Consider the following 13,943-nt stretch of genomic DNA (forward strand, 5'->3'; position numbering starts at 1 on the left):
GGCTGGAGAGCATTTTTATTCACATTATTAGTGTATCCCTGATAATAGGGACCAAAAAATGACATTATAAGAATTGTTTCATAGTAACATTTATTACAAGAATTGTTTCATAGTAACATTTCAGTCTATACCAGGCTTCTCACCCCTGGCCCTATTGACATTTTAGGCCAGTAACTGTGGTGGGGGAGTAGGGTATCCTGTGTATTCATTGCAGGATTCTTAGCAACTTATCTTGCCTCTACCACTCAATGCCGGTAGCATTGATCCCCAGTCGTGATGATCAAAACTGTCTCCCAATACTGCCAAATGTCCCTAGGGGAACAAAATCTCAAGTGAAGGATTATAGGTCTATACCATATTTATAGTGTTATTCTTTAATTACATGTAGCAGCATGGCAAAAATCTAAGCAAAATAATGTCACCTTTTCCATGTACCTGTGTCTAATCAGACTTCTTGATTATTCTCCACTTTTCACCAACCCTTAGACTTTCCTCAATTTCCCTCCCTCTTTCCCAAATTTGCAAATTTAATCTCATACTTTTCATTTACCCCTATTTTAAAAATTCCAGTCAAAATAAGGTTTGTTTGTGTTGGAGGTAAGTTATCTTCTTTAACAGCTTTCTGTCTTTCCACAAACTGTGGCAAAAAGTCCCTTGATTAAGGCAGTGATTGGACTGTTCTTTTTCAGACATTTATAAGGATCTCAGAATGGATTTTTTCTTCACCTTTATGTCTTCTATTTTTCTTACTCTGAATTTAAAATGATTTCCTTAGTGGATAACACACTTCAAAATGTAATTGGAAAAACTGCCTTTGCTGAATTTTATTGCTGGATCAACACTCCCTCTCCTTTTTGACCTTCATAACTAGGGGACTTATAATTATTCTAATTGTTATAAAAGTGTTTTCTACAAACACAAGATCTCTCTTAATAAGAGATGAGAAAGCCTATGTATTTCAGGAGATCCATATTGAACAGTTACATGAGGGCATGTTATATACTTAACTTGTATAAGTCCAATTCCAGGAAAGTCGACTCAGTCAGTCCAGGAAGATCCTAAACTGTAGTGGATGGTGACTTTCTTAAAGACAGGGGCCATGTCCCCCACAATACCATATACATGTTTGATAAGATTTGTTAGGAAAATACATAAGTAAACCAGGAACAAATCCATTTGTGACTAATGTGATCAGTTTATCAATTTATCAATGCAGTTAAAATCACATTTGTGAATGTTTGTTATTTTTATATTTGTCTGTGTTCAGGTCGCCCTTCAGCACCCTGGACCGGACAGATCATTGTCACTGAAGAGGAACCTACAGGTAAAAACTGGTTTCCCCAGCTACTATTGCCAGTATTTTGCTATGCAGTTTGCCTTTTGCTATAGTGGGTACCGTGCATATTATTTAAGATGCTTTGGAAAGAACATTCTAAAACATCTGGAGATCATGAAGTGCCTTGTCAGAGAATCACGGGTTGGAGGCAGTGGTGGGAATTGAATCCAGGACCTTGTGCACACTAGACAAACACTCTGTACACACTGAGTCAGACTTTCAAGGTCCCAGAGCATCACATTTTATTCTTAAAACTTTATTGAGGGCTGGGGTTGTAGCTCAGTGGGTACAGCACTTGCCTAGCATGCGTGAGGTACTGGGTTTGAGTCTCAGCACCACATACAAATAAATAAAATAAAGGTTCATCGACAACTAAAAAAAAATTTTTAAAACTTTATTGAGATGTAATTCTTATACAATAATTGTACAATTTGATAATTTTACATATGCACCCACCATGAAGTCATTTGCCATGATCAAAATAATAAACATGTCCATCACCCAACCCCCAAATTTTCTCATGCCCCTTTGTTCTCTTCCTCTCTCACCCCAGGTCATCACTGATCTGCTTCCTGTCACTATCATTTGTATTGTTCACAATTTTAGATAAATGAAATTATACTCATTTTTGTCTGATTTTCTTCATTTGGCATAATTATTTAGAGATTTATCCATGTTGATGCATGTATCAATTCATTCCACTTAATTATCCTTTCACTATTGAAAGCATGCTTAAATATTTTTGTGGACACATACATTTAAGTTCTCCGGGATAAATACCTAGGAGTTGAGTGGATGGATTATATGATACATGCATGTTTAATTTTTAAAGGAATTGCTAAATGATTCCTAAATTGATTGTACCATTTACACTCCCACCAGCACTAGATGAGAGTTCCAGTTGTTCCACACTATCGTTAGTACTTGTATGATGAGTCTTTTTAATTTTAGCCATTCCAGTAGGTTCACAGAGGTATTTCTTTGCGCTTCTGATTTGCATTTCCTTCATAACACTATTTCCTTCATAACATGCTTATTTGCCATTTTTGTGTCACTTGACATCTTTGTTAAATCTGAACATTTTTTCTGTTTCTTTTTCTGGAATTGTTTTTAGTATTAGCTCTTATATTTCAATCTGTGACCCATTTCAAATTAATATTTCCTAGATCACGTGAAGTAAGAATCCTAGTTATTATCATTATTATTATTACTTGGATATGTCTATCCAATTATTTCAGCTGTATCTATTGAAAAGATTGCCTGTTACCCATTGCATTTGCCTTGGTGCTATTGTCAAGGTCAACTGACTAAATGTCTATGGATATATTTCTAGAATCTCTAGAATGTTATTTTCTCTATCTCAATATGATACTGTCTTGACTACCACAGCTTTTTTTCATATATATTAATTAGGGAGCATAAATTCTCTAATCTTGTGGTGTTGTTTTTCAAAGTTTTTTGACTATTCTGTCTTTGCATTTTCTATATAAAATTAAATTAGCTTATCAGTTTACACACACACACACACAAACACACACACACACAAACCAAAACAGAAACAAAGCCACTAGGATTTCAGGTGAGATTCCACTGAATCTAAGTTGACATTTTAACAACACCGAGTCCTTCCTTCAATAAAGGAACAAAGATATATCACCACTTATTTAGATTTCTTTCATTTATCTCATTTTAGTAGTTTTGGTGTGTTTGTCTTGCACATTTTGTCAACTATTTCTTTAAGTATTTCATATATATGATGATATTGTTTAATTGTATTATTTTTAAATTTATTTTTAATGCTAGTATATTGAAATACAGTTGTCTCATATATTGATCTTATGTCCTCCAACCATGCTGAACTAATCTAGTTAAACAAGTGTTAGGTTTCTTGGAAATTTTTTCCATAATTTTTTATTGGTGCGTTATAATTGTACTATTAATGGTAGGATTCACCATTACATATTCAAACTTGTACACAATATAACAATGTAATTTGACCAATATTTTTCCCTAAAATTTCCTCTTTCCCTCTCCTCCCCACTCTCCCTAATCCCTTTCTCTATTCTACTGGTCTTCCTTCAATTTTCATGAGATCCCTCCAAACTTCATTTTTGTTTTTTCTCTCTGGCTTCCACATATGGAAAAAAAAAAAAGCATTTGACCCTTGACTTTCTGAGTTTAGCTTATTTTGCTTGACATAATGCCCTCAAGTTCAATGTATTTTTCTGCAAGTGACATAATTTCATTCTTCTCTATGACTGAATAAAACTCCATTGTGTTTATATACCACATTTTATTTGTCTATTCATCCATTAACGGACACCTAGTCTGGTTCCATAGTTTAGCTATTGTGAATTGTGTGGCTATAAATATAGGTATGCATGTATCACCATAATATGATCACTTTAATTCTTTAGAATAAATACTGAGGAATGATGTAATTGGGTCAAATGGTGGTTCCATGGCTAGTCATTTGAGGAGCCTCTATTCTTATTTCCATAGTGGTTGTACTAATTTAGAATCCCACCAATGGTGTAAAAGTGTTCTTTTTCTTGAATTTTTTTGGAAAGGATTTCATAGGATTTTCTAATGCAGGATTATGTCAACTGAGAATAAAGATAAATTAACTTCTTCCTTTCTAATACGAATACCTTTTATTTATTTTTCTTCCCTATTGCTCCAGCTAGAACCTCTAGTACAATATAAAACAGGGGTGATGAAACCAGATATTTTTGTCTTCTTCTCTAAGATGAAGAAGAGAAGACAAAGATATCAAATCTAACAGTAAGTGTAGGGTATAGACATCTTTTATCAGGTTGAGGAAGGTCCTGCTTATTCTAGTTTGCTGACATTTTATATCAGGGATGGATATTGTATTTTGCCAAATGCTTTTTCTGTGTTTGTTGAGATTCTTGGATGATTTTTCTCTTTTTCACTAACTCAGTGAATTACATTGATTTGATTTAAGACTATTAAACCAATCCCAAATTCTTAGGATTAAACCCCACTTGATTATGCTATGTTCTCTTTGTATTTGTTGTTGAAGTTTCCTGCTAAAAATTTATGAGGAATTTTTGCATCAACATTTTTATATTATCCTTTTTATATATTATTGTGTTTTGCCTATGTGTGTCTTTATACTTAAACTGTGTTTCTTTAAGCAGTACAAAGTTGGGTCTTGCTTGTTTGTCCACTTTGGCAAACTCTGTCTTAGCAGAGGTATTTCAATCATTTGCATTTTATGTGATTATTGATATAGCTGGATTTAAGAATATCATTGTTTTCTACTTATCGTATTTCCTTTTTCTCTATTTCTTTTGGATTAAGTATTTTTTTTTAGTATTCAATATTATCTAATAATGCCATTGACTATAATTCTATGTTTTGGTTTTCAATAACTTGCATTTGTAATACACATATTTTCTGAACCTTCCTTTAATTAACATTATATTAGTTTCATTAGTAGTGTAAGAATTCAACATTATTATTTCACTCCCCCCTTCCTAGCCATGGTGCTATTATTGTCATGCATTTTATTTGTTTATATGCATATTACAGACCACACAATACAATGTTGACTTTAATCAGTCAATTATCTTTCAAAGAGATTAAAAAGTAAGAAAAAGTTCTCATCGGCCTGGGAATATAGCTCAGTTGGTAGAGTGCTGGCCTTGCAAGCACAAGTCCCTGAGTTCAATCCCCAGCACCACAAAAAAAAAAAAAAAAAAAAAAAAAAAAAAAGTGTGAACTCATTAAAAAAAAAAAAAAAAAAAAAAAAAAAAAAAGAAAAGAAAAAGTTCTCATCAGTCTGGTGGCACACACCTGCAGTCCCAGCAACTCAGGAAGCTGAGGCACAGGGATTGCAAATCTGAGGTCAGCCTTAGCAATTTAATGAGACCCTGTCTTGAAATTTAAAAAATTTAAAAGGTCTGGTTATATAGCTTAGTGGTAGAATGCCCACTTTGTTCAATCTTCAGTACAAAAAAAAAAAAAAAGGTAAGAAAAGAATCCTCAATATTTATTCACATTTTTAATGTTGTCTTTGCTTTTCATTTCTTTGCATTTCATTTCTATAGATCCAGATTCTATTAAGACTTTCCACCTGAACCACTTTCTTTAACTTTCTTACAGTGCAGTGTACCAGTTATAAATTATTCCATCTATTGTATGTCTGAAAAAGTCTTTATTTCACTTCTATTTTTGAAATATCTCTTCACTGATTATTGAATTCTGGGTTGACAGTTTCAGTATTCAAGAGCTTGGTCCATTGCAGAGCAGATCTGCACTGTAAGAATGACTACTGTCATTATTTTTGTTCCTGGATATTTGTTATGTCTTTTTTCCCCTCTATCTGCTACCAAGATTCACTTTATTACTGGTTTTAGAAATTTGATTATGATGTACATTTGTGTAGTTTTCTTCATACATGAGGAGTTTCTAGGATCTGTGAGTTTGTACTTGTCATTAGATCTGGAAGATTTTTTTCTTTCTCTTTCTGGTATCCCTTTCTGTTTTTTCCACTTCAGGAACTCCAATTACATGCCACTCGAAACCACTTGAAATTGTTCCACAGCTCACTGTCGCTGTGTTCATTCAATCCTTACTCACTTGAGCACGTGGAATACTTTTATAGCTGTTTTCATGTCCTTGTCTACTTCATCTTGTTCAGCAATTCACAAATATAATCCTATAATCAGCAGCTTTTCTTGTTTTGTTTCTATTGATTGATTCTTCTTCTCATTAGAGATCGTGTTTTCTTGCTTCTTTACGTAGTTCGTGATTATTTATTAGATGCCAGACACTTGTTTGGTGCTGGATATTTTTGTATATGTAGAAATACACTTGAGCTTTGTCTGGGAAAACAGTTTAATCTTTTTAAGAATTGCTTTTGTTAGGTGGCAGGGAACTCAATCAGCTCAACCAGAGCAAGAGCAAGAACAAGCTGAGCAAGCGCATGCATGTGAGAAGGAAGAGACTTATAGGACTATGCCTTTACTAAAGTCCATAGGAGCTATCCCTTAGGCATTCCCACAAGTGTTGTTGAAAACACATGAGAAGGGGGAATTTATTTACATGACTTTGGCATTGATCATCAGTTTGTATTGTGTTTAGCATCTGAGGGGTGTGTTGAGTTTTGGGTCAGTGAGATGAGGACCAAGTAGGCTATAGCACAAACAACCACACAGCCAGGGAAAGTTTCAATTAGACCAGACAGGACGGGTACAACCAGGTATCAAAAAACTTATGTCAGACCTAAAAACATATGCCAAGGCAGCAACTTTATTAAACAAACACATGATCCCAATTTGGTGAAGAAAAATACAAGACACCCTCTATTTTATGTGGCAATCCTAGCTGGGTATAAAATGAGAAGTTCTAGGAGGGATTGGGAGTGTTACAGAGAAGGAAAGGGCAGATTTCAGGAGTACCCAGACCCTGGCAGTCCTAGGGTATCTAAAGTTTAGAGCCAAATTAACTTCAGAAGCAGAGTTTACACTGGCTCCAAGATTAAAACCAGGTGAGGTACAAAATCATATGAGCAGGTAAGCATTAGCCAAGGTCGGCAGAGTTGGGTTTATAGTTGAAGTTATGGTAAGACAGAGAGGGAGGGTCTGGAAACACATAGATGCCAAAGGTCAAGGTAAAGTAAGTGCCTCAAGGCTTGTGGGTGGAACAGAAATATTAACTCCACTGAAACCAAAAGGATACCCGAAAGGAATCCAGTAAGCACACTGGAAGGGCCAGTGCCAATAAAGGAATGACAAAATCAAACCCCAACACCTCGTGACGCACGGTAGACTTCATTGTGCTCTTCTTCAAGACCTTTAGCACATAAGCAGCCACTGCATTGTGCTGTTCAGCTTCTGTTTTCATAAAGTATAAAGAACTCAAAGACAAAAACAGTGTCCCAAGTTCCTTAGGTCTGTGTGCTACATGCTCAATGGCATTTTAATAACTGAGTGAATGGTGTTTTAGGGAGATGTTTAGAGACCAGATACATCTTTATTTTGTGGAGTCATAATTAATGATTCCTCCAGGAAGAAAGAGGCATCTTGTGGCTTCTGAGGGTCCCAGGCTACTCAGACTGTGTGCTCACTTTTCCTTGTTGTTTTGCAGAGGGTATTATTCCTGGGCCCCCCACAGACCTCTCTGTCACTGAGGCCACCCGGAGCTACGTAGTACTAAGCTGGAAGCCCCCTGGCCAGCGTGGCCACGAGGGCATCATGTACTTTGTGGAAAAGGTAAGACCAGAATCAAGGTTGCCTTGTGCCACTTCCTAAAGATTTTTTTATTTTATTTTATTTTTTTAAGTAGAGGTTAAAGTTCTGGGAAAAGTGAAATGAGGAAGAAAAAAGAGGTGGTGGGGAGGGTGCCCTGAACTCTTTAAATCCTTACAAACTGTGAACTCTCTCCACAGAAAAATGCATCTCTTGTAGAACTTTGAAAGTTTAGCGGGGGCTTATGGAGATTTAAGGCCCACCCATAAATTCTAAGAGGGTCACACATCCCAGATCATATCCCCTATAAGAAAAAGAAATACTTCTGAAATTGTAGCTTGCCTTTATGATGGTATTTTTCTGGAGATTATCTCTGACTCCCTTTCTCTGTTGAGGAATCTTCATCCCTCTACCACTCAACCTTTATAAGGGCCAGGGATGTGGCTCAGTGGTCCAGTGTCTCTGAGTTCAATCTCCAATACTTCCCCCCCAAAATGTAAATGTAATCACATATAAAACAAAGAAGCTTGCCTAGCATGCATGAGGCCCTGTGTTTGATCCCCAGTACCTTAAACAAACAAACAAAACCCTCACATATGATTAGGGTATGACCGAGAAAATAAAACAAAATGCTTCTTTGTTTCATATGTGATTACATTTATATTTTGGGGGGGAAGTATTGGAGTTTGAACTCAGAGACACTGAGGGACTGAACATCAGTGGGGTAGAGGGGACAGAGGAATAGAGAAGTTGCACTACCTTTAAACAGCAGGGAGAACTGAACACAGCAAGCCCTCACACACCACTGTGCTTGGCTAGTGTTACTCTAAGTACAGGGAGTAGAGCAGGGTCAGGGATGACCAAGTCACCACTGGATAGTTCTTTCCCCCAAATATCTTAGAGTTCTATTGGGGATCAGAATACTGGGGAGGGTTGCCTACAATGAAGGCCTAGAGTGAGTGAAATGGACGAGAATGAAATGTGAATCAATCATACGCCCCTGTTCAAGGGGAGTTCTGATAAGTATTTATGCCCAGCAAATGGAAAAGAGTGAACTGGCCAGGACATCACTGGGGAAACTGATCCAGCTGCCAGGATAGAAACATAGGAGAGCCTGCAGATAAGGCACAGGTCAAAGGGATGCAAGAAATCCCTAGTTCACAGGATCATGGCTCCTCGGAAAGGACATTAAAAGAGTTTGCTTAAAATGAGGTTCAAAATAAGAAAGTGTTGATTGGGGTGGGGATATGGCAGTGGTAGAGCACTTGCCTAGCATGCATGAGGCCCTGTGTTTGATCCCCAGTACCTCAAACAAACAAACAAACAAAACCCTCACATATGATTAGGGTATGACCGAGAAAATAAAACAAAATGCTTCTTTGTTTTATATGTGATAACATTTACATTTTGGGGGGGAAGTATTGGAGATTGAACTCAGAGACACTGGACCACTGAGCCACATCCCCCGCCCTATTTTTTTTTTTTTTTTTTTTTTGTATTTTTTTATTTAGAGACATGGTCTCACTGGGATTATAGCCACTGTGCCCAGCTAACATTTACATTTTTATTGGTAGTGATGATGCACTATTTTGTAGCTGGTTGATTGGTTTTTTTTTTTTTTTTTTTTTTTGGTGGGGGAGGTACTGGAGATTATTCCCAGGGTTGCTTAACCACTGTGCCTCATCCCTAGTCCTTTATTTATATTTTACTAGAGACAGGGTCTTGCTGAGTTGCTTAGGACCTCAATAAATTGCGGAGGCTGGGTTTCAACTTGCAATCCTCCTGTGTCAGCCCCCCAGTGGCTGGGATTACAGGCATGTGCCACCATGCCCAGCTCCTTTTTTTGTTTTGATTTTGATTTTGTTTCTTATTTTAAGGCAGGGTCTCACTAAGTTGCTCAGGACCTTTCTAGGTTGCTAAGGCTGGCCTCTTGTGATCTTCCTGCCTGAGCCTCAGAAACTGCTGGGATTACAGGTGTGCAACACCACACCTGGACTATTTTTTGAACAGTAAATGAAACCAGCATTTGCACTTTCAAATTTTATTTTTGTAAAATTGAATGCTAGCATGAAAACTTATCATTTACATTTTACTTTGATGGCAAAATCATAGAAGGAGTTTTTTCACATAAATAAGGAGATCAAATAATTTTCCTCTTTTATCTTGAATGCTTGTTCTGATACTCAATTTCGGAATATCTATGAGGTCACCTTCCCTGACAAATATTAGAAAAGTTTCACAACCATCTGTAAATTAGGCAGCAGCATAAAAACAACATGCAGATATCTTTAAGTTCTTTTATTTATTTCAAATCAATGGCCCTTGACAAAATTATAGAAGTGCTAAAAATTCAAGGGTCTGCAATTTCCCTTTATTTATTTATTTATTTGAGCTGCATTCCTCCCTTCCTTCTTATCCCTAGCAAACTGGTAACCATAAATACATTATCTGCACAAGAACATGGACATCTTCCAAAAAAGTCAGTTTACAAGAGTAATATTTAAAATTTACATGTCTATAGTTTTATTTTCTAGATATTAGCCTCAAATAAAATAAAACCTGAGTAGCAACCTGAGTTTTTCATTTGTTTGTTTAATAGAGGGCAAGAAGAGAGTGGTAGATAAATGTTCACTTCCTGGGGGTGTTTAACACACACCCGGCTCTTCATCTCTCTGAAATGATCCACAAGGAAGTTCTGAATAACCTCTGTGACAGTAATTACCGTCGTTCCTGTCATCACAAAGCACAACAAGCCAGCTCTGAGGCATTTTCTGATGAGTCAACACTGGCTTCTGTTGAATGTTTCCTCTGGTCACATCAACTTTAATTTCTCCGTGGAACTCTGTAACTTCCCTAGACCTAAATATACATGAATCTGTGATTAAAAATATTAAGTGCTTCCACCAGCCCACCCACATGGATAGAAGAGGATGTTCATTAGTACCGTGTTGAGTCAGGAGGCTGCATGGGCTCTTACAGAACACAGGATATGGAGGCATTGGGGATGCAGACACTCCAGAGACTTTGGGGTGTTTACAGAATTGTCTAACCATTCTGAGCTGAGCCTAAAATTATTTTTGCCAAATTACTTCTCATATGTCTGTCTGTTTCATAAGGGGAACAGTTAACCCACTTTTGTCCCATGGTATGTTTCCATTCCCCGAATGTTCGTGCGTCTAGCAGTGCTGCCTCTTGGGTTACACCTGTGCGTGCACTTTCTCATGGAACTTTTCACCCGGGATCTGCATGCACATGGAGCATGAACCTGCCTGTCATGTCTATAGGCCTGCCACTAACTAGTTATGCCACATCTCCAAAATGATTGAAATTGATTGTTTTATCAGTGAGGGAATCAGATGAATCCATTTCTACACTCCAACTCTCCCTGTCCTGTGTTCTTTTTGGCCCCCAATTTTTTTCCTTGTGTGTCTTACGTCTTGAGCTCTTTCCCTCATTTTTTCCCTCAAAAATACAGACATGTCAAACATAAGGACTATGTCACTTGCCAGCTCTGTTTCTATCAGCAGGAAGGAAAATAGTGTTTGTCATAGGCCTGGAACTTTTCTACATGTTAACCCACTGAATTCTTTTTTTTTTTTTTTTTTTTTTTTGGTTATTTTTTAAAATATTTTCAGTTGTTGATGGACTTTTATTTTATTTATTTTTATGTGGTGCTGAGGATTGAACCTAATACCTCACATATGCTAGGCAAACACTCTACCATTGAGCTACAATTCCAGCCCTAACCCACTGAATTTTTAAAGTAACCCTTTGAGGTTCATTTTTTTTATTTTCACTATGATTATTTTGTAGATGAGAGAATTGAGACATTGAGGGGATATATAAATTGATGGGAAATACATATATATATGTGTATATATATATATATTAGCCTGAGCTAGGATTTGAACCTGGGCAGTCTGGCTTAGATCTATAAATCCAACTACAGGTTGAGCATCCCTAATCTAAAAATCCAAAATCATGAGCCAATACGATGCTCAAAATGTTCTAGATTTGGGTTTTGGGGTTTGGGGATTCTCAACCAGTAAAGTCTAGGCAAATTTTCCAAATATCCAAAAAAATCCAACATCTGAGGCACTTCTGGTTCCAAGCATTTCAAATAAGGGATACTCAACCTGTATTATACAGACTGCCTTTCAATCTTCTCAAGTTCAATCCCTTGAGAACTTCAATAGCGTCGTTGAGAGTGGTAAAGTTCCAATGACTTATAAGGTCCTTAACGTAACAAAAGGCAGTATTATTTTTATTATGAAAGTATAAATGACCAATAATTGTTTAAGAATTCCCCCCTGGTGGGGGAATATGTCAAAAAAAAAACCTATAAACTAAAGAATTAAATGTCTGAGAGAATGTTATCCTTCAATAGGCAGCAGATCACACACACAAATGACACATTATCCTAAAAGACCCTCCAAGGGAATTTAGAGGTTGCCTTACTAAATCTGCCCATTTTACAGATGATAAAACTCAAACCAAGAGCATTCATGTGTCTTTCCAAGGTCACGTAGTTCATTATTAATACAACTAGGATCAGACCCTATGTCTTTGAGTCCCTTCCATCATTCCATGCCTCCCATCAAGTCAATGAAGATTATGTTGAATGATGTTCTCGTAAACTTATATGCCCCAAATGTATCACCAGCTGTCAATCTGTCAAAAAATTGGATTTGTGGAAAAATCTTTTGAAACTGTTAAAATATCTATAGCAAAATCAGGCAAGATTCTAGAAATCTCTGCTTCTGCTGACCTTGGGCACATTTGGAAGTAGACTATGAAAAAGAAAGGATCACTGAAGAATTCTGATGGTTTTCTTACTATATTCTCTACCAAAGCTCACCACATTATCCATTTAAGGATTTCTATGTCACTCTACATCATTTTAATTTTAAGAGTAGACTCTCTTTAGTTTCCCCATGACTTACCCTAAATTTTGTGCAAGAATAAAAAGTTCACATTCTTCATCTTTTCACTAATTTCATTCATTCATTCAGAAGTTTTAAAAAAGTTGATTACTATGTGCCAGATACAGTTCTAGACTCTGGGTTAGAGTAGAGAATTCAACAGCTCTTTAAATTCATGGAATGTACTTTCCAGGGAAGGAGACAACAAATAAGTTATTTATTTCAAATAGGGGTACATGTTTTGGAGAGAAATAAAACAGGACAAGAGATAGAGTGTTTCAAAACAAAACAACAAGAACAACAAGAACTCTTTTTAAGTTGGTGATGGTCTCTGGTGATCAAAACGGCCTCCCTGAGGACATGGGGGTATTTAAGCACAGACTTGAAAGATGTTATGACTCACTTAATAACACTCAATTAAAATAATGCAGTTCATAGCAATGCCATGAAAATTTATGTATCAAACACATCATATTACATTTAATTTTCTACCCTATGAATTATAAAAATACCTGACTCCAAACTATCCTTGAAATAAAAACTTCTGTAAGTAGATTTATTGGACTAATAAAGGAAGTGAAGTCTTAAAGTCACATATTTGTCAAAGCGGCCTTTGGCGTAGGGAATCCTCCAGAGGCCTCATCCCCGCCGCTTCTCTCCTCCAGTCCAACTTAGTAGCAGGTGGCAGTGTGTTGGCAGGTAAATAAAACTTGGAGAGGCCTGGCCTTGAGCCCCCTTTCTACTCGGTGGGCTTTCAATGGGGGTCACTGTTTTTGCTGCAGTGTGACGCCGGGACCGAAAACTGGCAGCGGGTGAACACAGAACTCCCGGTGAAGTCCCCGCGCTTCGCCCTCTTCGACTTGGCAGAGGGGAAATCCTACCGCTTCCGCGTGCGCTGCTCCAACTCAGCAGGAGTTGGGGAACCCTCGGAGGCGACCGAAGTGACTGTGGTAGGGGACAAACTTGGTAAGTACACAGTCAGGCGGAGCAACTGCCAACTTATTTATCCAAGAGAAAATTCGAAGCAAGAACTGAGTTAATACACATACGTACCAGTGTGTGTATTTGTATGCATAACTGAACATTTAAATATCCAAAGGAATTTAAAACTGAACACATCTAATGCAGTACATTTGGGGAAAGAGATTTACTTGTGATATTAAACACTTAGAAACACATAATGTCATCTATTTTGAGTTCATTTTATAGATGTTTTCTGATTCTTTTCCTTTTTGTTCTTTGTAACCTTTCTGTTTCCGTCTTACAACACACACACACACACACACACACACACACACAAAGGGAGAGAGAGAGAGAGAGAGAGAGAGAGAGAGAGGTTAAAAATGTGACATCCTTCTCTTATGTATTTAATTGATGACTGTACTTGGCCTTTATATTGAATAAAAATTCATTATTTTTGTTTACAAAAAGTAAACTTTCCCAGGACTTACAAAAGCTAATGTGTTT

At 36.9% G+C, this 13,943-nt stretch overlaps 1 protein-coding gene across 1 annotated transcript in view; it reads left to right on the forward strand.

Annotated features, from left to right (window-relative positions):
* Positions 1-13,943, forward strand: part of Myom1 (myomesin 1) — a 132,110-nt gene that overhangs the window by 61,570 nt on the left and 56,597 nt on the right. Inside the window, exons 13-15 of the mRNA XM_047525880.1 lie at positions 1,268-1,324; positions 7,454-7,578; positions 13,259-13,442. Of these exons, the coding sequence (XP_047381836.1) occupies positions 1,268-1,324; positions 7,454-7,578; positions 13,259-13,442 (366 nt within the window). The remainder of the gene's footprint in view (positions 1-1,267; positions 1,325-7,453; positions 7,579-13,258; positions 13,443-13,943) is intronic.

This window comes from Sciurus carolinensis, chromosome 15, assembly GCF_902686445.1.
Source record: "Sciurus carolinensis chromosome 15, mSciCar1.2, whole genome shotgun sequence".
Taxonomy (NCBI): Eukaryota; Metazoa; Chordata; class Mammalia; order Rodentia; family Sciuridae; genus Sciurus; species Sciurus carolinensis.